The 26,046-nt window shown below is 40.4% G+C and overlaps 1 protein-coding gene across 2 annotated transcripts in view; it reads right to left on the reverse strand.

The window, feature by feature from the left end:
* SLC6A2 (solute carrier family 6 member 2) overlaps positions 1 to 26,046 on the reverse strand; it is a 73,737-nt gene that overhangs the window by 46,827 nt on the left and 864 nt on the right. Inside the window, exons 2-3 of one of the 2 annotated variants that reach the window (XM_075509744.1) lie at positions 24,602 to 24,899; positions 2,121 to 2,252 (exon numbers count right to left, since the gene is read on the reverse strand). In XM_075509744.1, the coding sequence (XP_075365859.1) occupies positions 2,121 to 2,252; positions 24,602 to 24,899 (430 nt within the window). Of the gene's footprint in view, positions 1 to 2,120; positions 2,253 to 24,601; positions 25,059 to 26,046 lie in introns of those variants that run through there. The other variant, XM_075509743.1, reaches the window with a different exon arrangement.

Genomic DNA, 26,046 nt, shown 5'->3' on the forward strand with positions numbered 1-26,046 from the left:
TTTGCTCTCCTGTTCTAGGTCTAGCTTTTCTTAAAAGTAATGCTGCACCACCCACACTCTAAAATAGACCCTGGAAAATGCAGAGATGAAAACAGACTGTGTTGCAAAGGTTACAGGGTATATTTTTAATTGCATGTGTTATGAGACCATCTCATTAGAAGTAGAGTCCTTAGAGTTAATAGCAATAGTATTCATAACTAAAATTAGTCCTATAGTGCTTTTCATTTAGAGAAGCTGTTATAAATTTGTGTAGACTGTGTACTTTTCATTTGAGTGAGAGATTTGAGTTATCCCAGAAACAACTCAAAAGCATTAGCAGTAAAATGTGTCTGTATGTTATCAGAAGATTTGGTCAAAACTTTAAAAGTACTAGTGCTGAGGTGCAAATACAATTCAATGCTTATTACTTTTTGAGAATAAAATAACTAATGCTATTCTATATCCTAGTAATAAGAACACTTAAAAATCAACAGTAATGTATGTTTAGTCCACCTTGAAAATGTCAGCTTAAAAACACAGCTGGAATGTCAACAAGACTATACATGAAATAAGTTCTGTTTTCCTTTCTCATCATCTTTTCAATCCTGCAGTCAACAGATACAGTACCTCTAAGCACAGTGGTATTTGGCTCGAAGACTTTGAGATCCTTAAGGTCTAAATTTGCAGTTAGGTTTTCAAAATCCTTGTTCCCATCCAAATGCATTAACTGATATCAGCAGGAATTTTGATTGAGCAAGGGTCTTCAGGTTCCTGGGTGCTGGTATGAATTTTGTCTCCGTGAAGGGGTTATAGAAGGGCTAGGTAAATCTATATGATTTAATTTTAAAATTTTGAGGCATATATTTTTATTAGCTTGCTTATTTATTTTTTATTATATCTCTAATTTTGCTGTGAGTTTGGGGTTTGACTGATAAGAAAAAACCTGCAGTTTTCCTATTCTGCAGCACTAGCCTCCTTAAAGAGGAAAGCTGTATTTTGAGAAAGAAGACTAACATTTACTCAGTGTAACCTATATCCAAGCACTGGATCCGCCAAGTTTGGATTGCTGCTGTTAAGCTCCTCAGCTTTTGTCAGTCATGGGATGAACATGACCTGAATTTTAAGCTTCTAAGATCAGTGGAGCTTGAGTGGTTTCATTTCAGATAGCTCTGTGTTGAAAAGGCACATCAGATTTTAGATACAATCTGGTATAGATAGAAGGGAACTTACAGTTTTTGCTGGTAAGCAATGCTTAAGAAAATTCTTGAGGCTCTTAAGAAATACTTGTTTCATGTACAGAAAGCATATGGCTTTTTTCATCCAGGGAGATCCCTTTATCCCTGATCAATGCCAAACACCCTGATCAGTATCCAAACACTAACCTCGGCTATTTCTTCCTTGCAGAATGATTGCAACTCAGTGCACAAGACAGCACTCCACAGCCTTTTATTCAGTGACGCTGAGAGTTAACCCTAGTGGAAAACACTCAATAGTAATAATAATAATGTTCAGGTTTTAATAAGCGCTTTTTATTACTAGATTTGAAATCCACTTTACAAAGTCTGTCAGAATCATTGCTCCCATTTCATAGGCAGGAAAACTGAGGTACAGAGCCACAGATAGCTTATGTGATGTTACAAGTCTAACAGCTGAACTACAGTCTTCACAACTCCATTTTAATGTTCTAGCCACTGTGGTATGCTGACTTTTGCAGAGAAAGCTCCACACAATGAACTGAATGGAGTCAGTGGGTGTGCTAGTCACCGGGGGAGACAGGGCTGAACTGACCTGGATGGGATTTGGCATTTCTAAACGTTTGCATTGCCAGCCTCTCCCTCCACCTAGATATACCCAGTTCCTCCCGCTCCCCAATATGCAGGGGAAGGGGAGGACAGGGCTGACCTGCCCATGCTCATTGCTCTCTGCTGCACTCCTCAGCAATAACCCTGAAGATGATTTCTGTGGCTCTTCCCATTTTGTGCTCCACCTGCGATAACAAAAAGGCTTCTGACTTCAAGGGTTGGGTAAAGGTCAGCAAATATCATGCTGTCTGTGGAAAGATGAGAGACCTTTACTTTGTTTGTGATCACAACTGTGTGGCACCCTCATGGTGCCATTTGAGTGAGCAGAGGGACACTTACCTTTGAAAACTGGACAGATTTTCCACACAGTGGCAGCCCCTTCTCGGTTATACTGTCCCAGTGCTAATTCCATATAGAACAGGGGCATTCCAGCAATGATTAGGAAGAGGATATAGGGAATAAGAAAAGCACCTGGAAGGAGAATAATTAGACATTGTAGTTTGTTTTGGTTACATTTTGCTTTCTCTATTGCTTACTTTTATTGGCTAAAGACAAAGCCACTGCCTTTGGGAAGCAGAAAGGAAATATCAGGAAGGAAGAGCTCATGTTCTCTTGTCCCTTTCCTGTATTTTTTTTTAAGGTCCCTGAGACAGAACCCCTGAAAAAAGCTGTAGAGCATGGCTCCTATTTCCCCCTAATGTTTCCCCTCTGCTTTTTGGTTTCAAAGGGAAAAAAATGTGTCCCTGAAAATTAATCCCTAACTGAAGAACAAATTATGCCGAACACACCTGCAGAGCTAAAAGGGAAAGGGACTATGAAAAATTTTGTTAAGTTTTTTTAGTGTAGTGTGTTCAAAAGGGAGCATGGAGGCCAGCAACAGAATAAAAAAAAAATGTCGTGCAAGTTCCTGTAAGTGCGGTTTATATCATACTGTGTAAGGTGTCTGCAGGAACCTCTGGCTTGAAAATGAATCACTGCTGGTCAGTCATATGGAATTTGGGCTTCCATGGCATATTTTGGTTTTTGCTATAATAAATTCCCTTATTCTTATGAAATGTGTTAGACAACTCACCCATTCTCCAACCTAGTGATACTCATCGCCATTAATGTGGAGTATGTACTAGGATTGGTCTGGTTTCACTGCTGGGCTCAAGTACAGTGTCTTTATATTGCAGCAGGACAGTGCTGGGGCTGCTTGCACCTTCCTGGAATACATAACTTTACTTGATTGAGGATTCTCCTGTGAGTTCATACCACAGAAGCTGTCAGCTGTGGAAAATTCCTGATGTGTCAGTGCTACTATCATAAAAAGTATTGCCAACTGAAATACGAAAGGATCATCTGATGTAGAAACTATCTAAAAATTTCTTAGCTATTTTATATGATCCAGGTCACAGAAAGAAGACTCCCCCAATGCATGGCTACATATGATACTATAAAACAATAATAGTTGGTGTCATGTTTAATAACTGGATGCTCTGTCAGTGCTCTGCTTTGTGGTACCTGTAAACTGTAGTTTTTATTTTATTGCATAGCTTACTTGGTCCAGAACAGTTCAATTCATGTAAAATTTGTATTAAAAAAGATTAGATTGTTTTGATAAATAAGAAGCTGACAGAGTAACTACATATTGTGAATGACTGACTGCTCTTCTTAGGAGTTACCTATGAAAAAGAAACTAGATCGTGAAAATCATGGTTAAATTGTTCAACAAAAGAAAAAAGAAAAACAGCAACAGCTGTCTGTTTCTCCCAATAGCAAGGAGCAGGAACTTTTGCAAACCTTCAAAATCTGCTGTACTGGTTTAGTAATTTGGAAACTTCCCTTGCAAAAGGAAATAGGTTTGCACTGCTTCTAAATATATAAACTTACAGAAGATATGTGTGGTCTATAAAAGCATAACTGTAGCTATCTAAAACATGCCAGTAAGCAGAGTGAACTGTGTACTTAAAAAGTACTTCTGAAAGTACTGTTGTGGTTTTAAAAGTCTGAATAGTTGTTGTTCCTTTACCTTTCATGTTTGCTTTCCACAGATATTACTAGTGTGAGCTGCCTAGCATGACTGTTCAGAGAGGGAATTTTGAGTATATACTGGAGAATAAGAATGGAAACACAAACTCTGTTCTCTTAGTCATACCACAAATCTACTTCTGAAAGTAACATGCTGTAACATAATGGTAAGGACAATGCATTGAGCATTCAGTCATAAGTTTAGGCATTTGAAAGTTGAAATCTTGCAATGAAATAGAGAGACAAGGTATATCAACAGAAATAAAGAATAGCTTAAAGCTTTGAGAATGTATCCTAAAAGCTGAAATATATTGGTTGCATCACTTCTGGGGCAAGAATCTTCTTGTTCATGATGTTTACATGGAGTGTAGTGTGAATGCAACCTGCATTCACATAAGCTACTACAGTATTAGTGATACATATTTTAATAATATTTCAGTGTTGTTCATAAGCTGCTTTCTATGATTGTCATGTTGAACTGTCATACGTTTGAATATTGTAGAGAGAAAAATATTTGTATTCAACAAATACTTGATGCCCTGCAGTTCTGAGCTCTGTTCAATGTTGAAACATACTCACCTAAATCAATCTGGGATACTACATGCTGCTTTCACTATATCTAGTATCTAGAAAAATTATTTTAGGTGGTTTTACTGTCAGATTTCTTGTAAGTGACAGCCTTTGAAGTGCCATACTTGTCTTGCTTCGATAGTATTACAGTGTGTGGAGCTGACTCACAAACGTAGCTTGTATTTGGGAAGTGTGGAGTTTGCACAGAGTGCTGTTTGATTACTTTCAAGAGACTGTGGAAAACATGATGCGACAAATTGAATAGGGAAATTTGTGTTTGAGAAAATGAATCCTGGAGATGTGTAATGGACATATATTTTAAACTGGCATTTAATATATATGTTTTCTAAGTATGACTAACACCATGATGAACTGTGAAGTGTACTGTACTTAGGCACACTTGCTTAAGCGTCATCTATTTGGCTGCGAGTCATTCCAGGCTTTAGTTAAAGGAGGCTTCTTTTTTTTTTTCTTTTCTTCCCCCGCCCTGCCCCCGCAAGGGATTAATAAAGCGTGGTGTAATTTTCAGCAAAGAGCAGTTACACAGTATGGCAGGGTTTCATAGCTGGGTTACTTTTCAGGTAACTAAATGATTGAAGTATTTTGAAATTGAGATAAATATCAAAGTAAGGGTGCTTAGTCACATTAAGTTGACAACGTTTTGGAGACTTCTGGAAACTTATTGTTTAGCAGCTTCTGATTCAGTTAAAAATACCACCATGTCAGGTATTTTGTAAATATCTTGATATTTGCTCTTATCTTCCTAGCCAATATCCAGAATCAAACTTCATGGTGTTCACTGAACCCTTTCTGAGATCATGGGCACTTCAGCAGAAAATAAATTATGGTCAAAGTATCATTCAAATTGCTGCAAACTAGAATGGTGTGCAAATACTTATAAACAGCATATGCGTGGTACATGATCAGCCTCGCTCTGTGATTGCACAGGGGCTCCATTATAGGACTGGTTTGTTGTACAGTATCTTATGAACAAGGGGTGTTGTTTGGAAGGAGACTTCGTACCGTCCTGTGTGTGTGTGATTCTAACATCCTGTGGGCCAGGGAGGAGGCAAACCAGCATCCTGGTGGGCCTCTTGCTTTAGGTTCAGTGGTGTGAATTTGAGCATCATACCAGACTTCTCTGAAAGAGCAGCCTCGCTGTTAATGCCTACCTGGTCTATGAAGTCAAAATGTGTTAGTAAGAGTGACACGATGCCAGCTGTGTCACTCCCACCTGTGCCACTGGCCACAGAAACTGCTGTGCTTTAATTGCATGAATCCAAGGGGCTAGTCAGATTTGTATAGCCCAGACAGCTGAACTCTTAGGGAGCACACAGTTTGGCTAACACTTCAGACTAGCTTGCCAAGATCTACCTACCTCAGAGAGCTGAGGGAATGCAATCTGTAGGATTGCTGCATTGGCAGTAACATACTGATAGCACTCAAGGGGATTCCACTCCCCCACTGTGTGATGGGATGGGGCTGAGCACACAGCTGCATCCCACAAGGCAATACTAGTCTCAGCAATCCTGAATGGTTCCTAATTTCCCTTTACAGCTAAAAATCTGAAGTAATTAACATCTGTAATACAGCCCTGGCATAAGAGCCATACTTGACTTGCTACTGAGTCACATGCAGCCCAAAAGCTACAGGTTGGCCTTGGGCTGTTGCGAATTGCTACATCTCGCTCTCAACAGATTTCATGAGATCCATATACGTCCCTTAAGGTACCAGTGTATACATGGACTTAAGACAGCCTTGTGTCTTATGCAAAACTAGATTAGGTCAAACCCTCAGCTTCTACACAACCCATCTGTGTGAAACTTCAAGTGGAAACTTACACAGAAGTTTTTTTTAAAAAACTATTACATTTAATTAATGAAGGACAAAATACAAGACAGGCTTTGCATTCCTGTGTTCAGTGCCAAAACAACTTCTTAATTTTGGTATAACAGAATCCATGCAAAAAGTGTCTCCTCCCTCTGTTCATCATTCACAGTATCCTAGCGGGTGGGAAGCAGACAGGAATACAGCTCTAAATGCTCCTCTCAGTCCTACAGGGAGGTCTCATCTTGCTTTTAAATACCAGAAAGAAAGAAGCATTAATTTACTAATGACTGAAAAAAGGTCATTTAAACAGCTGGTGTTATCCTAAAAGGATTTGTTGATGCACACACAAGAAGCAGGCCAGGACAGGGGTAGTTGAAACAACTTTGAACTATTTGTGCTCATTAGCGTTCTGCGTTTGTTACCATGGTTATTCTAGTCAAAATGTTAACTGGCAGGGATGTCTGCTAAAACAACAAACTTTGAGCAAATATTGCAGTATATTTTCAGATAGGAGTGCTTCCAGTATTTGTGCAGGAAAAGAGTCTGAAAACAAAGATCTCCCAATTAGTGAATTGAAATAGAAGCTAATCTCTGTATCTGATCAACACTGCTTGGTTTTTTCATACAGAATAAATAGTTCTTCAAACAATATCAGCAAACAGTTGATAGAATGCAGTATGTTTGCTCAGACCATGAGGAAAATGGGTGGAAACTCTAACCTGTGCAGACTCTTGTGAATGAAAAAGGAAGTCCCTGATGCAGAGATCTTGAAATCTAGATCGTACAAGATCACCATAGGTAGAAAAACTAGGTAATCGGAAAGGCAGGCATTTGTTAGTACATGAATGTTAGTTCTGGCTCTTCAGCAGACTAGTTACCAGCTGGCTTGCACAGCCACCGAGAGCACCTCTGAAGGAGGCGAGCTTGAGCCTGCTGCTGACTCCTGGGAAGAAGAGGGGGAAGGGTAGACCTTTACTGACCTGAGATTAAAAGCAATAAGGGTTTGCATGGTACAGCAAAGAGAAGTCAGAGATACAAAGGAGCATGATGTAACCTCAGTGTCAAAGCCAAAATGATTATTTTAACAGCAGCTGTATAATGATGTTGAGCCCAGCCAGCAATAGATTATAGTAGTCAAAAATAACATTTTTCTGCAAATCAGATCGCATGACAAACTATAAAAACTTCAGCAGCACTTTGCACATATAAAATCCTCCAAGTATGCAATAAAATCTTCCAAGTATGCAACCTTTTTCATGGAAAGTATTTCTGAATCATAAAACCAGTGGAGCTATACCATGGTGAGTGACATGTTTCTTTTGAAGCCCTTATATTTAGCTATTCTCTCTAACAAACTGTTGCTAGATTTGAACCTATTTATATTTCTACTCTCAATTTAGGCTCAGAGCCTTCAGTTTTTCCAGAATTCCAATTTTAATAGCGTTTCTTTAACTCAAAAGAAAGTGAAAACAAATAGTTTCCAGAAATGGCTCCATGCTGTTCATGGGCTGATGCCAACTGAAGCCTGCGTTTTTTGTCTTGAGCTGTTAACCTGCTACCGCCTTGAAATCACTTGAAGTGACTTGAAGTGCAGTGTATTTATAAGCTGGTCACTGGGTTGTAACAGAAAAGGTTACCCAAGCCCTTCCACGCAAACCCAGTCATCTCTTTGGCTTTTTGTTACAAGAGTAATGAGCTAAAGAAACCCATTAGTAGCTATTTTGAACAAATTAATGAAAGTTAAATATACCCAGCCACTCAGAGCAGCATGATTCATTCATAAATAATACCCAAGTCATTGGCAAAGGTCCTATTTACATAAATTAATGAAACGATCACAGTTACAGCAGTCTGTAGTTTAAAGATAATCGCAGGAACATACAAGAACAGAACCCTGGCCTATGTTGTTTGATAGGAAATTAAAGAATAAATAAAGAGACATGGTGGGTTTGAGAGAATATAAATCAGGTTGGTCCAAGATGGCCAGTGTGGCAGTGGGAGCTCTGGAGCTTTGTGGGAAGTTCCTGCTGCTGACCTTCACAACACTATCACTGCTGCTAGCTTAGGAAATTAAGCCATTCCATCTTCTGCCATGAGTGTGACTGTAGAAAGTCCAAAAATCTGCTTTACAACGTTGCACTGATAGCTTTTGTTTTTACATCGTGTCTCCTTATAGCAGAGGTACTACTGGAGCTGGCCCTTTTGTTTCTAAATAAATGAATTGGCATCAAGGTGAGTTTTAACAGTAGTTTGGTAAGTAAATAACCTGGAGTTTGTAACAATGTGAAGGTCTAGCTACTAACGTTCCTGCCCAAATCCATCTTGTTGATTTTGTGCCCTTTTCTAACTACCTGGCTGGTTTAAATAAGAAAAGAGAGAGTAAGTAAGTGAGTTGGAATGTGGAGCCAGCCTGTAGACTGTTTTGTTATGTGATTTATGAAATCCCTATTACTAATGTGCAATAGGACAGGGTTTGTAGGAGTGGTAGTATCTTTTCCTGGAACAGCTAACACTGTTGGGAACAAAACAGCGAACTTTCTAGTTCACAAGCTCTTCAGAAGGGGCTGGTCAGGGGAAGTGTGTAGTACTGGACTGCTGGGTCAGCATGCAAATGCCTAGCTGGAGAATGCTGCTGCTTCACAATAGATATGACTGGAAGCTTAAGAGATGCTAAATTAAGAGGAAAAAAATATTATTCTATCATTTTATTAATAGGAATGTTCTATTCGTGTTTTTTTCCCCAACCTTGCAATTATTAGGGGTGATACAAGGATATATTCACCTGCAATTGCATATCAACAAAACCACTCATCTAAGGTGTAGGCTGTACTTGAGATGTACAAAATCAAGCGTCTGTCAAAATGTACCCTGATTTATTGGTGGCCGAACATCCATGGCTAAAAATGTTTTTGAATGAGGACATCAGAAACTATTTGCTGTGAGCTTGTGGATCAAGATAAGCAGGTTTTGCTGGATTCCAGCACTAGAAAATCCATAATAACAAAACCTCATGTGATAAGTTTTCCTTGAAATGTGTGTACTGAAAAACTATTTTCTGTGATGTACAGAATATACTCATGTACATGACAGGAAATACTACTTCATCAGCCGTAGTTGTCTCTTAAGCGTAGGGAAGTCCCTCTTGGTGCCAGGGAGATTTTGGCAACTAAAGTTTTACTTCAGTTCAGATACAGACTGTTAGTCATAGTTTTCTCTCCCTTCTCAAAGAACTTGTTTGTTTTGTCTCAGTCAGCTGTAAACTAGAATGAGTGTTTTCAAAATTCATGGATCCATCTGATTTTGATGCCAGAACAGATTGTTAGATACTTTGATCTAACTTCCTGTCTAACATAAACCAGAGTTTCAGACAGAAAAACATACAATCCTGATTTGAAGATACCACGCAGATCCCTTGCTTTTTTGGTAGTTTATTTCACAGGTTAATAACTTTGGTATTATAAAAAATAATTTTTTTTTTAAATAATTGTTTCTAATTTCAATATATCTGACATTTGATTGTGGCAGTCCTTTCCCTGATAAATTAAAATACCCAGCAATACTTTCTATTTGCCTCCTGTGAAGATGCTTAAGCGCTGCAATCAAGTGTTTCAGCCTTCTTTTTATAATCTGAAGAGACTGAGTGAACTGAACTAATGAATTACACTGTAATTCCTTACACAGAGAGATTCCTGCTTTTCTGTCTAAAATTCCCACCTTACAGAATGTCTTGGTGTAGCAGGTTCATATATTGGCAGGTTGAAGAGTTATGTGGGCACTTTTTGTACCCACCTTAAGTTATGTTACCCACTTTCTCAGCTGTGCATTTGATGCTTCAGGAATGCCAAGTTTATATCCCTGAGATGTTCCTTCACCTTACTAGAAAAGAGCCTGGGATGAATCCTCTGGATTTCAGCCCCTCATTCAGGCAGCATTAGTCCTTACTTTGGTCTTTCTACTCTTTCTAATGTTCTCAGGATTGCCCTTGTGGGAGCTGCTCGCTGTCCTGTGCACATTGTACAGGGTATACATGGGGAGACTCACCTCCTAGTTATGCCACCTGCGTTGGGTGCCTAATACGAGGTGATACAATTGCCCTGGCAGAGCTAATTAGAGCCACAGTAGTGGCTAATGTACACAGTGAAACAAGGCATGTTAAATGTGCTTTGTTCTGTACATGTAACAGTGCATTTCTGGTTCACCACACAATCTCAGAGGGAGGGTGTTCCTCTTAAAGACTGCTTTTCTTTTGCAAGTTATCAAAATAAAAAACAGTCCCAAAGTTAAGCACCCTCTGGAGAGGACGCAGTACCCATTTTAGGCAGCATGGGATACATAACTGTGCCAAGGTAAAACAAAGTGCTTAAGACATCTTAAATCAGCTCTAGACAAGTGCCAGGCAGCTTTCAAGAGGATTAATGTACAAACCAATAGGAGGTAAATGCCTTGAAATTCTGCTAGAGAAGAATCAAGTATAAACACTCTGAGGTACACTTAAAACTTGCCTTACCATTTAGTGATTAATCCAATTTTAAGTTGTAACCCCAATTTTTGGACTCGGTGACCAAAGCAAAACATTCTTTTTCTTTCCAGGCTTTACTAGAGATTTATTTGTAATAGTGTAATACTTTCTGTACTATCTTAATCTTTACAAACTCTTGCACAACAGAATCTTCTCAAAAGACTTCCTATCAATAAAGGGTTATGTTCTATCACAGAAGTATGAGACAGTTATATGTTCCTATCTATGAGAATTCTAGTAAATGTAACCTTTACTCTCAGTCATTATAAATGAGGCCTTCAGGATGAATGTTCTTTCTGATGCCACTAAAGGAAGCAGAATAACTATACTGTAAACTACATATAATGCATGTATATACAGGACTTTAAAGTAGAAGACAAAAAGTTACATACACTATAAAGCCATTCTGCATGTTTTATTACAACCCACCTATGTTTTCTGTCAACACTACTGCAAAGTATTCTTTATGTGCCATTTTCTGGTACCTCTGTATTTCTTAGACATGCTATATAAGCTACAAAGTACAGATTTCACACATATTTTGAAATGGTTAGTATACTATCTAGTCATAAATAATATTCTCTTATATAAGACAAATGTTGCATCAATTTAATTTATTTGTAAACTTTAATGGCTGTGTGTGATGCTGTTAGCAATGATTTTGGCAAGTTTACCATTACAGTGATAGCTACTGTTGCATAATTGCTTAGAACAGTGCAAAACGCTGTATTCTTCTCAAAGATTATAGTTGCTATTGGATTGTGCTAAAATTTTGGAAGGTCTGGGCAAGGGTAGCTTCCAAATGGCTGTGGCTTCTTTACTTTGTACCTTTCTATTAGCACTGAACACAAGAATTTCACAAAAACTGTCACAGCGTTCTTCACAGAAACCCTTTCCATTTGGAAAAAATCTGTATTTGGCCTAGAGTAGTGCTGGTAATATTCTGTATGCAATGCAGAGCCATCAGGTAGGGTCTCTGAGAATTTGGGCATTGTGGGCACAAAACGAAACTTTTCAGTAGCATCCCTGCAACAGGAGGACTGTAGGAACTACTTATCTTGATGTTCCCTTGCTCCAAAGGGTAAACTGAGTCTCACTTAGACCAGTATGAAACCACAGCAGTGCTGCATCAATCTAGCTGTACTGGCTAGCAACACCCTTCCTTCATTTTCTGTCCGACTACTCTCCCTCTCCTGTGGGAATTAATCAGACAAAAGTTTTTATTTAAGTTTGAACCCTGAGCTTTATGTTTGTTCTTTAGTGGACTATGTTCCTAATAGGTTTCAAGCAATGAAGTAAATTTGCCCCTCAGTCCAAGCTGTCCAGTACATACCTTATCATTGTCATTCTGCACAGGGCCTCCTAGCTTGAAATGCCACAAAAGAATGTGAAAATGACCTCAGGGCCCATCATAGCTCACTGCCAAGATGAAGCAGAGGCTTATTAACAGTTTGAAGCAAAATCCTTCTTGCTTCATCACAGTGCAAACTTTGGCTAGGGCAGATTGTGGGGCGATTTTGTTCACTGATTACTCAGACCTTATGATAAATCAGTGTGGCTGAGCTTGGTGTTTTCAACTTATCACGCAGCTATGGTTTTTTTCATATTTCTAAACAGCTTTTAAACACATAATATCTCATGACTGCAAACCATATTTAGAAGGAAAAATGTAGGTGATCTTGAAGATCTCCAAATCTCTTAATTTAGGGTTAGACACAGCGATTTTGCTGTCAGCCTCTGTATGCATCAATGAAGGATTAACCTGCAATTTAGGAATAGCCTGGTAACTGTTTTCTATCACTTTCTTTTAGGAAAGAGTCAAGGGAGAGAGAGTAACCAATGCCAGCTATAGTCCTACAACCACCAATTTCAAAAGTTCAAAAACCATGGGTTAGGCCCCAGAATAATGTAAAATGTCTTAAAATTTAAGATCTTGTAGTCCAATCCTTTTATTTGCCTGCTGGCTTTTAGTCTTGTACTTGCTTTGTATTTTCCCAGCTTTTCTCTTTAGGCTTGAGAGCTAGAAAGAGATTCTTGCCTAATCATTTGTGTCTATGAAACTGTGAGACTAAAAAGCACTTCTTAAAATAGTACTTTTTTTTATTCCTTGAGCCCTACATAGGAGAATGCTGAGGTCATAGTCCAACTCGCACAGAGTAAATTCATTTTGTGTACTAATGACCATCACCTATGTAAGTTCTGACATTTTGCTTATTAGGTAAAGTACTGAACTATTGCACTGAGTGAAGATCAGTTATTAGTCAGTGGAAGTCTTCTATATCAGTTTAGTCTGAATAGTTTTTTATTACTTTACTCTGTTTTTCTTCTCACATAATTCTTAGTCTGGAAATTCTGTCTACTTAGGAGTCCTTAAGAGAGAGACGTCTGTTGTTTGGGTTGAAATCCTGGCTCTGGTGACGTCAATGGAAAAAAACCACCCATTGACTTCAGCTGGGTCAGGATTTCTCCCTTGTGGTTTACGAATCTATTGATTTTAACTAAGGCTGTAGAGCCATACATAAGTGAGAAACAGACTGCAGAAAAGGAGCAAATGATCAAACTCTTCCCCAAAACAAAATCCTGGAGTGTCTCTGGTCTCACCAACACCTGCCTCATGATCTCATTGACACATCTGCATTTCAGAGGAGACAAAAGCACTGCACAGCACAAGCTATTCCTTAGTTTTGTGATAAATCTTATAAATAAGATGTCTATGTAAAGCTATAATCACCCCTCAGTTGGGAGCATGAGCTTTTGAGCTTTCTTCTAGCGTCAGTCTTATTGGACATCAGTAGCCAGATACAGTCCTGCATGCTAATAAAGAGTCATGTAGCAAAGATACTTTTGAGTAGCTTCTAAGCTGTGAACTTGATGTTTTGATAACACTTGGCCTTGAACTTTCTAATATCATAGTTAGTCCAATATACTTAATTGTTCTTGCTCACTGAAACTCCTTGCTTTCTGTTACTGGTGTTGTGAAATAATGATGCTTCTGCCAAGAAGGCAAGGCACTGAGACCTGCTGGAAGGTGGATTACATTAACATTGAAGAAGAAAAAAAAAAAAGCATGGCTTTTAATTGTAGAATGGTAGTGAAAGTTTGTGTGGAGCTTGTTTGTTTTCCAAAAGTAAATCTTTTGAGAGGAATGCAGAGAACAACCTCCTAAACTTAGTATTTGAGAAATTATTTCCTCCTGAATCATTCCTTGGGAGGAAGAGACTGTATCTCCATTTTAATGTTGCACTCATTTAAAAGATGATGTGCAAGATCATTTAAATGATGTGCATGATGCTCATCTTGCATGATAACGTCTTGTTATCAATGGATTGTCTCCTTGCTGTCATTGTGGCCATGCTGACAAGTGAGCTCCTCGATGTGAATTTGGCATCACTAAAAGCTGCCACTCCTATAATGTCCTAATAAATGAAATGAATCAGGAAATCCAAGAAGGGTCTGCTTGGGAACAATCATTGCTATTACTGGGCAGCTCTGTATTTGAAAGTCATGAGCCACCCTGTTAGGTCCTCCAGTAATTTGTTTCTTCTATAAATGCAGTAGGTTGCCGTTACATTAATTATCAAGTTAGAATCTACTAAGATCTATAAGGATCTACTGCTCCACCTTGTGGTCTGAAAAAAGTTTTCCATTATTCTACTCTGTATAGTGGTGTGTCAGAAAAAGTCCAGCCTCTCCCCTTTTTTTTATTAAACTGGAATTTGGCTGGAATCAGTATCATACTTTTCCTCGAGATACGGATCTTAAGGGCAAGTAATGTGTTGTCACTTTTGGTATGCTTCAGGACAGACATTGCAAGAGGTATTTGATCACAGAACAGAAAAAGAGAAAGAGAAATAAAAGTTAAATCAGTGAAGAGTGCTATTCTGTACACATAGTTCAGAGGTGCCGAATAAATTATAAATAGCTAGCAAAAAATAAGATACGCAATAGTCAGCTGCTTTTTTCAGTACATCCACTAAGCCCATGGTAACAGCTTGTTTGTATGGTCAGTGAGGCAATCAGATAGGGTGTATTCCTCCATGCTGCCGGTGGGCCAGAAAATCAGCAGCTTCCCACAGTTCTGCAGACTTCAGTAAAGATGAATGCTATGCAATTACCCAGCCACAATCCTTCCTGTACATCAATGCCACAAAAGCTGTTTCTCAAACTAACAAGAGTGCTATAGCAAGACATGGCTTTTTACTTACTCTGTCACTAATTGCAGTGCTTGGAAATCATGCAATATTTTTCTCCAGCTCTGAAATAAAGATTGTAAAGGAGTAATATTCTTGTGCTGTTGAAATCACAACTCTTGTGTACTTCAGTGGGGAGGGACTAAACCAGTACTGCTCTTCTGATACTGGGTTTGTTCTAGGGAAGCAGTTTATAACAAAGTGGTCCAAGAAAGGCTTTATATTTGTGTCGTCTAACACCACTGGTCTGGGAGTGTCAGATCCTATTTTGGTCACTTAAATTAGTGTATATTCTTAAACAATAGTAATAGCCGAACAATAACAACCAGTTAATACCTACATTAAGAGTACAGCTTCTGCAATCACTTGTGCTTTTGGAAGTGAGTGGTTGTGCTCATAAAGCCTTAAAGAGTAGGAGCACTGGAAAAATTACCATCTTCTATTAAAAGGCTTATTGTATAATAAGGGCAGCTTGTCTTACTGCATACCAGCAATCAGAATGCTAGTCATAAAAAACATTTATGGACTGGCAAAAGACAACTGCCTGCCCAATCCTGTCTGAGTTTTGTTTAGTAATATGTTATCATGGAATTCCGTCCACTGGAAAGTTGGTAGTGTGCTTGGGATGAATATGAGTATAAAGAAGTATGTGGCTTACATAGCCAGACCTTGCTGCTGACAGTTTCTGAATGGTAGACCCTAGTTCTCAAAGTGGTGTACTGTGCTGTCACCTTTGTCATGCTTCAGGAGAGAGATTGCAAAACTTGTTTAAATAGAGAACAGGGGAAAGGAGGAGTGAAAATAAAACAAAGGATAGCTTTGGTAAGTAGTTTAGAGGTTCTTTCCTGTGGTCTTCGTGAAGAATAATAAGCCACAACACAAGGAACTTAACTGTTTCCCTTCCATTCCCCCCACCTCCTTCCCCCTTCTTTATGGATTAAAGGTTTCAAAGTCTGTATGGCTAAAATTAAGTATGTTGAATCTATACGGAAGTTAAGATGCTGAATTATACTACAGTTACCTCTCCAGAATTTCCACAAGAACAGGGATTGTCCAGCATTACTGGGGGTCTAGGCATTTTTGGTGCTGATTTCCTGAAGGGCTCAGATATCCATCTTTAGGAAGTCAAGTTTTGAGTGTCAGTAAAGCCTTTTATTTGAAACTATTCTGACTTGGCACCAGTGCGTAAGATCTACACAATTAGGATGAAATCTGGCCATGAAAGGTTCAAGACTTAACTCGGAGGCAGGGAGAAGGAAAGGGGAAGATTAAGGAGTTGTAGTTGGAGGAGGGAATTACAGGTTGTCAAGACACGGGTAATAGGCTACTAACAATAATCCTTTGTCTCCAAATGCCCTGAGGAAGGGAAACTGAAGGTTTATAATCAGTGTGATATTCCTGGAATCTTTACAGACTCTTCATTGAAACTGGATTGGGGCAGTGGAATTGTCCTGAATACAACTTATTTCAACTTCAATAATAATAATAATAATAATAATAATAATAATAATAATAATAATAATAATAATAATAATTTCTTGTTGTCACATTTCAAGTCAAGAAGTCAAGAGTTAGTTGCAAGATTCCCCCAAATCCATTGTCATGGTTTTGTATGTTCTATATGAAGGATATATACAGAGAGAATGGAAAGTACTAAGAGCAAGGTAGTACCGAAAGATCTAGAATTGTATGATAAAGACACTCCATTTAAATTTGTCTCCTGCCTCCTGAATTACAATATTTTAATATAAATATATCTCTAAGTATAAAATGTACTTGGTTATGGTTTATTATTTTGTAGTAGTCCTGACAGCAGTTAGGTACAACATAATCTAATAATTATAATGTATGTAAATGCTATGGAGTTTACAGTGCAAACTGATATCAGAGAGCCATACTGCATTTCTTAATTAATCAATTGGTTAACCTGGGACAAAGGCTTTAGAACTGGGAATTGCTGTGTGCTTCCCATTAGACATAGCAAAAACGAAGGCATGAGCTATTTGATATTGCTCCTCAGAACTGCTCAAAATTCTTTAAACCATTTGTTTCCATTTTAATTCACAGCAAGAGGTTCAGTAATTTGTGGACTGATTTTAATCATAATTTCCCTCACAGCATATCTAAACACTCACTAAAGCTGTATGTTCCCTTAATCTTATGTGTAAGTCGTTGTATTAGCATTCTGTTTCATATTGGTCTAAGTACAGGGAGGAAAGTATCTGTCTTGAAACAACATCTTTAGACTGCTGGAGCTGTATTCACATATTCACTGAACTGACAGACAGGTTTGTGATATTTTGCAAAAAGATAAAAGGGAAATTCTGCCCCCAAACCATGTAGACCATGTCTCAGTCTCCTTAGAGATATTTTGGTTTCTTCAGTAAAGAAGGGCTGTTGGCTGCTACACTCCTAATATGGCCTTTCTATTTTCCATTGTTCCCAGCGAATTTAATAAAGAGCTTAAAAAGTTGTTAGTGAGAAAACAGACTAGAAACAGATGAAGCTTAAATGCCTGTTATTTCAGCTTGAATGAGTATCCAAAACCTGAAATCCCTAGCCAAACTATAAGAAACTCCTTTATCTTTTTAATAGGTGTTAATATGAACACAGAAGGCTTCCTAATGTGACTTGCAGAATTTACTTGTCCAGGAGGGATATATATCCTATTGGAATGGTTTTCTAGGGATATTTCAGTACTTCAGTTTCTTGGCAGAATTGAGAAGGGCATACAGGAATGAAGGCAGGGGGAGCGCAGGGAGGAAGACCTTAAGCAGAGATTTTAAATTTCCAAACAACGGAACTAAGTTTATTACTTGATGTCTTTTCTGCCTCTTACTTTAGAATAAAATGCTTCTGAGTGGTAATCAAAATGTGTTCATTCAGCGTGCTTAGAAAGAGGTATCTTCCATTTTGTCAGAACAGCTCATTTGGTTCACACCAGCTTTTTTAATTGTCTTGGTAATGTGGAGAAGCAAAGGTGGAAAACCAGTTTTGGTGATTGATTGGAGCACCCCTTAGATCAGTTCTGAACGCTTGCCCCACATTAATCACAGGATGATCCTCTTAAAGTGTAACATCAAGCTAAATCCTATGAATCTTGTCTAGAACCTTTCTATGCTTGTATTATCTCTAGAACTTTTGTAAAATTGTCAATCTAAGGGTTTCTAGAATTGTTCAGGGACAAACAACTTAGCCAGGTATTTAGCTGAGAGTCCATATAGTGTACCACTTACACACTATTTCATGGTATCTTACCCCAGAGTCAGAAACTAGAATTCTAGAATTTATGATAGATTTGGGTGAGAGAGATTCAGTTCTTCCTTATCAACTATTCATAATGCTTCATATATAGTAGGTGCATGACATAGTAGCTTATAACCCTGCAGACATTACAGTTCTGAAGATTTACTTTGCGGAGCCAACAAGACATGCAGAGGAGAACAGGGAATTTCAGAGAAGCAGCTGGCAAGTGGCATGTGAGCTACAGTGCTGGTGAGCCTAGGTGAATCTATGCTCTGTATACACCAGATGATTAGTGGCTGATCAAGAAAGGAAAGAGAAGTGATGAAGCCATGTGGGAAGGGGAGGAGAGCAACTGTGAGCTGGCCACTGAATCCAGCTCTGGAGAAGGAGGTACTGTCACACCACACAACTGAACATTGTCCCCAGTGTCACACGACGCCCGGGAGCCCAAAGCTCATGGCCACAGTGTGGAGATCAGCATAACAGTTTAACCTGTCTGAGGTCACTGGTTCGATGTGCTAATGGGAATTGAAGAACCCTTATTAGGAAACCAAAATCACTAGATTTGCATCTGAGCTTTGATTGATTGATGAGTCAAACTCTTGGCGTAGGCTTTGCAGTGAGATTACTTCAAAGTTGATTTATTATTATTATCATCAATGCTATTTTGGAATGTAAAACCTGATATTACAAAGCAAAGGTTTGAAGTGTACACCTTTGAAGTGTAAAGTGCCAGATTATATTCTTTCTCAAAATAGTGATTAAATTTGGTGGCAGACACTTGGCAAAATGCAGGGGGCAGAGCCTAGTAGAAAGGCAAGGTGCTGCTGGTCAGCATCAAAGCTTGCCTTTGGTGAAGCGATGCGCTAGCCAGGCTCACAGCTCTGTGGGAGGTAATACTTTCACAGGTGTTATTCTCAATGTGCAACAGCTCTTGGCTCCTGGCTTTGTGCTGGCCCTGTTTGGGGATGTTCGGCTTTGGTTGTATGCTGGTTTTGGTACCTGTGCTGTGGATTGCTCAGTCCTGCATTACAGCTAATGGAAGTATGAATAGGAAAGAGAGCATTAGGATAAATTGTAAGATTCTTCTGTTCTAAAGTGTATTGATTGCTGGCAAACTGTTCTTTGAAGCAAACAATTTCTTCTAGAAATACTGTGGTCTAAAACCACTTAAAAATAATGCTTCAGAAGAGATTAAAAGTGTACATTATGATAGCTAGAGAACTGTTAAAATATTTATCTGCAGCTATTTGTAAATTCATGAAAAGCTTAATCTGATTCTTATGATACACTAAGTGTCCAGTGATTAATCTGACAATTACATGCTTCCTAATGAGTAGTCAGAACATGACTGACCTTGCAAATACTTTGGCTCACAAAAAAAGTACTTCATGTCAGTAAATTCTTTTTCCACAAATTTCAATGGGAAGTACTAATTTTGCCTATGACTATGCAGGAAAATGAAACAAAAATGAACATTAATACTAAAAGTATCTTGTACAAAAACTACAATAGCTTTGTTAACTAAGAGTGAGCATCATCCTCCCCCACTGTGAGCACATCAGTTAATCATACTAGGCATTACGCAACTTCATTTGGCATCAGTAAAATTTTAGATGTAATCCAAATATCAGGGTAAATCTTTCCCTAAGTTGATGAGAGTCTAATTTTAATACTCTTCTTATTCCGTAATTCAGCACAGCCTCTTACAGAACTGGGGAGCACTTAAAAAGTTGGATGTGTTATAAAGACTTGCGTTGAGTACATTGTAAGTGATCAACACCAGAGTCATACAGCTAGGGAGTCTCTTTTTAAAAAAGGAAAAATGGGCTCTTGCCAGAAATTAGTTATAATGAGGATATAGCACTTGTGAGAATAGCCAGTAGAAATGACTGTAGTTGATGATTTCTCCAGTGACGTACCCTTGCTCCTTGAAACTCCCACAAATGGACTGCACAAAAAGTATTTGATTTGCTGCAAACAGTGCTTTTCCTTTGTGCTGTGAGGAGCAGTCAAATACATGTGAGTTGTGGTGTTTATTGGTCAGCCAAACTGACAAGGTGATGTTTGAGAATTCCCCCTTCTGGAGTGTTGACTTACCTGCTTAATGAGAGCTTGCAGACTTTTACCATCTGTACAGGCCTCCCTATCATCTTATAAAGTAGTTTAGAACACATACTGGCCATATCCTGCTTCCAAGAAGTCAGTGAGGGCAAGATCTCATCCAGTCTGTTCATACTAAACTGTCCTGAAAGTTTTCTTGTGTCCTGTTTCATGTTATAATGCAGCCACTGGATCTGTCTCTGCCCTTGTAAGGCAGGCAAGTCCTATGCAAGTAGGTAACTGATACAAAAAATAAATGCTCTAGCTTTTTAGATCTTACTAAAGATTGGGGATTATTTTTTTTATAGCAGAAGAATGTTTCCAAAAAATCACAGTTGTTCACAGAAGGGTTACATTCTGCCATCTATCTTTGTGCAGAAGTCCCATTGGGGTCTCTCAGCAGGCTACTCCCAAAACACAGATGTTTCTGGCTATTCATTCAGCATTTTAGTGCTGCTGGATACTTCTTACTCTCTAGCTTTTACTGGGAGCTTGTTAAAAGACAAATAGGGCTTTTTTGTTAACACCACTGGTGCTGTCTCCAAAGTTACCTAACATAAAAAAGTCTATATAACTACCACTGGGTGGTGTATGCCTTGTGTAAGTAAAACTCACTGAAGTAAACTATCAGGAGTTTTGTACAAGATCCAACCCAAAAGCCTGTATGTCTAGTTTTTAATCCGGAAATTTCCCTGGAGTTTATCAAAGAAAGAAATCAAGGATTTGGCTAGTAAGAAGGTGGGGATGTATATGCATCCATGTCCTTGTAAAATTCAACTTTGAATGAGGGAATACAGTGTATATTTATACTTTCCTTCTGAGTTCCTGTAAGTTCTCACGCTTTATTGAGAACCACCTATTTTTACAAGCATGGAAAGGCCCTTAGTGTCTGCTGGCATCTTAAATTAATCATAGCCAGTCTTAGGAACACAACAGTCCACACGTCACCCATGTCACTTTTTTCAGATGTAAAGGGGGATGCCATTTTCTACCACTTCCATGTCCTTGACACTGTTGTTCAACATTTAAGAGCATTTGTAGAACCTTTGTGGGTGTAGATTTTGGAAGGATAACAGAATTTCTTTTTGCACAAGCTATGCTGAAAACAAGTGTTAAAATAAATTAGTGGCTTAGGACTTAATGGCATTGCAACATGCTTCCTTTTCACTGCCTATTTTGTGTCAATCTGTTGAAGACATACAAGTTCGTAACCCACATTTGACTATCTTTGTCTAAAGTTGGCTCTAGTTAAATTGCTGAGGCTGAGTAATTGCCGAGGCTTTCAGAATAAAGAGAAACTGAAGGAGGAAGAAGAAAGGAAACCTTTTTCCTTCCACTGATTTACTTTATACTTGCCATCCAATTCAAGTTGAATCTGTTTTGGTTTTTTTCCTTTATCTAGTAGCTCCTCATAAATATCAAAAGGCAAGCTATAACCCTATTATGAGCATACTGTAAAATTTTTTAAAGAGCAAGTCTGAGCATGCTATACAGGTATAGAAATGCCACCCAATTTTGTCTCTTTAGCTTGCTTGGCAGTCCAGCAAAACTACTAAGATAATGAAATTAAATTTTCTCCATGTCTATTAGTACTTTATTTTTATTACATCTTCTGTATGGAGATACATAAGCCAGCAGTTATATGAAACCCATTGGATTATTCTTTTGAGGTAGCAAAACCTGCTCTAGTGCTAAAAAGGTTCCCTCCTGCAGTAGCAGTGTGGAGGAAAAAAAAAAAATGTTTAAGAATATCTGTGATTTAGGACTGGAAAGATAGCAACGAAATCCAACAATATCCCATAGCTCTGCCCATTGCCCCATGTTCTTTGCTCTTGTAGGAGGATTTACCCATAGAGCAAACAAGCTCCCAAACCCAGTTTGATAGAGAAAAGGGACTGAGTTGGCTTGAAACTCAGTACTTTTAGAGCCTGAATCTCTTAAAGAAGTTTCTACTAAAGGAAATTTTTACATATATATGTGTATATGTATATATATATATGTCCAACATGGGAGGCAATGGATGGAAAATTTTTAAGATAGCATAGAGACAATCGTTGTACAGAGAAGGAAGAGCTCTTAACCAATCCCTGGCTATATTTCCATTCTCTTCTTCTCAGTGCAGGGTCTATCCTGGAAATTGTCATGACTGATATGCTAATGGCCATACTCTATCAAATGGCATAGAAAAAGAAAAAATAATCTCAATATCTAGATATGATTAAACTTCATTAGGCAAACACAATCAAGTGGTAAAAATTAGTTTGTCCCTCTGTTAGCCATAGCTGATGTGTCTTTGACCAGCTCAGCTAGCTGATGTCCTCCATGAGAACACCTCCTTAGGAAAAGCCCACTGTTGCTAGTTTTTGACCATTGGAATTATCCCATCTTTCATTTTATGGTAAAATAAGTCTTTTAAGTGCCAGTAAAGGATGTTGTGATATTATGTATATGTTCGGGAATGACATCCTAGGTGTTGATTGAGATGCTTCATACTGTGGTTTATTCTCTAGAAGAGCAGAGTAAAAGAGTGTTTGTAAGCTCTGTATGAGTAATCAGTGCTCAGTCATTCTACAGACTTTAATAGCATAGGGCCTCTCCACCTTTGCTTGTAAAGGTCTGATTTCACTTTGATGGTATGGAAGAATTGGTGCAAACTTTTCACTGAAAGGTGCCTCTTGCAGTTGTGCAGTAGTTAGCTGTCTCTCCACTGCAATTTGGAAGTATTTGAATTAAAGGATGCTGATGAAGACCCAGGTTTCTCTAGCTGAACTGACATAAGATAATACATGGATACTAAACAAATGCAAGAGAGTTGCAGACTGTTACCTCCTGTGCCTGAGCTAGCAGCTAATTATAAAGGAAGCAGGTTAGGAAATTAAGTGACCCAAAATACGATAGAAAAGAGTTCAAGCACTCTGGGTGTCACCTTACGTAATGTGAGAAAGGGGAATATCTCTTTCTCCCTAAAAATTGCAAGATGACCTGGAGATCTGGCAATGGTACATATGTAGAGTGGCAAGAATGCTGCTGCTGCTACGCCTGCACCCGACACCATGGAAGCCTGCTGGGTTCATGATGCATTGTGCTGCTGTAGTGTGAATAGCTAGAATTATTTTTGGACATAATGAAATAAGAATGGAGGTTATTTTTCAGTACTAACTACTTTCTTCAGCCTGTCTGGGTGGTGAGCAGAGAGATTTTCTGACTGCTCTCAGAAGTTTTGGAGGTACCAAACTAGACCAAGTGTTTCAGTACCAGCCCTTTCTAGTATCCTATTAAGTTCCAAGGATGGGTGTAATTCCATGTTGATAGGGATTTTCCCATTCTGCAGTCCTCTTTTCACAGGAAGCAAGTATTTTACGCTACAAGTGTGAACCATTAGCCTTTATCACCAGGCAACCACATTATCAAGACATACACAACTTACACAACATGCTTTCTATCTAGCAGTTCTTCTGTCTGTATCATTCACCGTTCACACAAACAGCGCTCCATCTGCTAGGCAAGGTCTGTTCTTCCTATGTGTGATTTGAAAGCACCCCAGGCACCTGCCCGGCTTGCAGATGGTGTTACTCCATCACAGTGTGGAGTCATCACTGACAACACAGTGTATTTCAGGGAGATGAAAGGGGACGGTGGAGTTAAGGTCTTACTGAAGATGTGCCAGACAATCTGAGCTAACTGTAATTATTGTGTCATTTTTTTGTTGCTGTCATAGCCAAACTGTGCAGGAGGCGAGATTTTGTTTCTAACAAGTCTCCTACCTACTTGGAGGGGGGGAGAACTCCCAAACTGCAGAATGGAAGGGAGAGATCCCACGTTAAAACCGCCCCCAAGAAACCTTTCAGTGGTCCGGCGCTAACTTTTCTAGATGCCGTTTTTCTGCTCCAGTGTTTTTGTTCTGTTTTGTTTTCCCTCCTGATGCTATTTTTTGCGAACGAAAAAAGTGCTAAGCAGGCTGAAGTGGCAGCAGACGGCAAATACGCCTGTGCTCAAAACTAAGTTAAACTCCGAGGGGTGTGCGAGCAATCCTTGCCGTGAAGGACTTGCGCGGCACGGCGGGGAGCGGCGACCCGTGTGCTCTCGGGGCCCGGAGCCGCGGCGGGTGCCCCGCTCGGCGGGACGCGTGGTGCCGGATGGCGAAGGGAGGAGCGGGGGAGCGCTGGGGCAGAGCGGCAGTGCCGCCGCTCCTCCCTTCGCCATTCGGCACCGCTCGGGGGCACAGCGGGGTAAGCCTCGGCTCTGGGCTTTTCTCCTGAAACTCCGGGAAGAAGAAGGGGCTGCCGCCCTTGCGGCGGTGCGGCTTTGGGCTGTGGGGCCGGGGAAAAAGACCTCGCAAGCGGTGCTCTTACCCCCTCCATTTTTGTAGCAGAGGTAGGGAAATCGCCAGACGTTGGCCAGGTCCACGGCGAAGCCGATGACGGAGAGGAGGAAGTCGATCTTCTTGCCCCAGGTCTCCCTGTCCTGGGCGCCGTAGCGCGGCGCGGGGGCGGCGGGCAGGAGGCTGCTGCTGGTGTACTGCACCCCGTTGTGCTCCTTCACCAGGATCAGCTCCACGTCCTTCCTTGGGGGCGGCGGCCCCGCGCGGTCCGGCAAGGGGGCCACCACCGACACTTTGCGGTCGGGCTGGATCTGTTTGTTCATCCTCGCCTTAAACATCCAGAGAGAGCGAGCTGAGGAGGGGGAGCGGGCGAGGCGGGGTGTGGGAGCGCAGATAACGGAAGTGCACTTCCCGCTGGAGGCGACTCCGCGCTCCAGCCCGCCGGTGTCAGCGCGGCAGGAGCGAGGCACGGCCGTAATAAGAGCCATGCAAATGAGGCGGGAGAGGGGGGACCGCGGCGCCCGCGCCCGCCGGGGTGCCCCCGGGGAGCGGGGCTTCCCGCGCCCTTCCTCCGCGGGGGAGCGGCCGGCAGCCGGGCGCGGCGCCGCTGCCCGCAGCCTGGCGAGCCGCGGGCGCACCTGGGGCACGCCACCCCTGCCCCGGCCGCCGGTGGAGACCGAGCTGGAGCCTCCCGCCCCGCGCCGTGAGCCGGCTGAGCCAGGGGGAGCGGAGCCGGCCGGAGCCCCGCACCGTCCGGCCCCGCGCTGCCCCAGCGGCAGCGCTGCACCTTGTGCACCAGCGGCAGTTTCACCTTAGAGCTAGGCAATTAGGGCTTGTCCTGCCGCAGGCTACGGGGCGCTCGGAGCTGCTCTTTCCCGCGGGGCAAAATGCACATCCCCGGTCAAGCAGTCTGAAAGTGCTGTTAGCAGGCAACAGGTAGAGCTAATTTGGATTGCCCACTTCCCTTCTTTCCCGGCCGAACTGCGGTACAGAGGCAGCTTTCCGCTGTCTGCTAGCGTGGCTTTAGTTAAACAGTAGAATTTGGCTTTTGACATCAGAACCTGGTGGGGTGCATGTTGAATGGCAGAGCTGGACACTGCTAATACTCCTACGCCAGGACTGATGGATGCCTGGCTTTTTCTTTCCTGGCAGGTGTGGGACTGATAGGATTCAGTTGTCAGGTTGAGGTATTTGCAGGACATTAACTATTTATTTGCTGCTATTCCAAATGGGACCTGAGTCTTTTACGTGTAAAATGAGCAAAGAATTAGCTGGCAGAACAACAGTAATTGGTGCCAAAACTTGGCTAAATACAGCTGCAGAAAGGGGTTTTCAGGGGCTCTTCCTGTTACAGCTGTGAGCAGTAACTCTACGTTCAGTGTCTGTTAAGGGAATAAAATTTGAGCACAAAAGGCAGAAACTGGCTCCCCCTCCCCAATGTTAAATAGCTCCCCTTCTGCCTGGCATCAATAAGAA

The sequence above is a fragment of the Mycteria americana genome, chromosome 8 (genome assembly GCF_035582795.1).
Source record: "Mycteria americana isolate JAX WOST 10 ecotype Jacksonville Zoo and Gardens chromosome 8, USCA_MyAme_1.0, whole genome shotgun sequence".
Classification (NCBI taxonomy): domain Eukaryota; kingdom Metazoa; phylum Chordata; class Aves; order Ciconiiformes; family Ciconiidae; genus Mycteria; species Mycteria americana.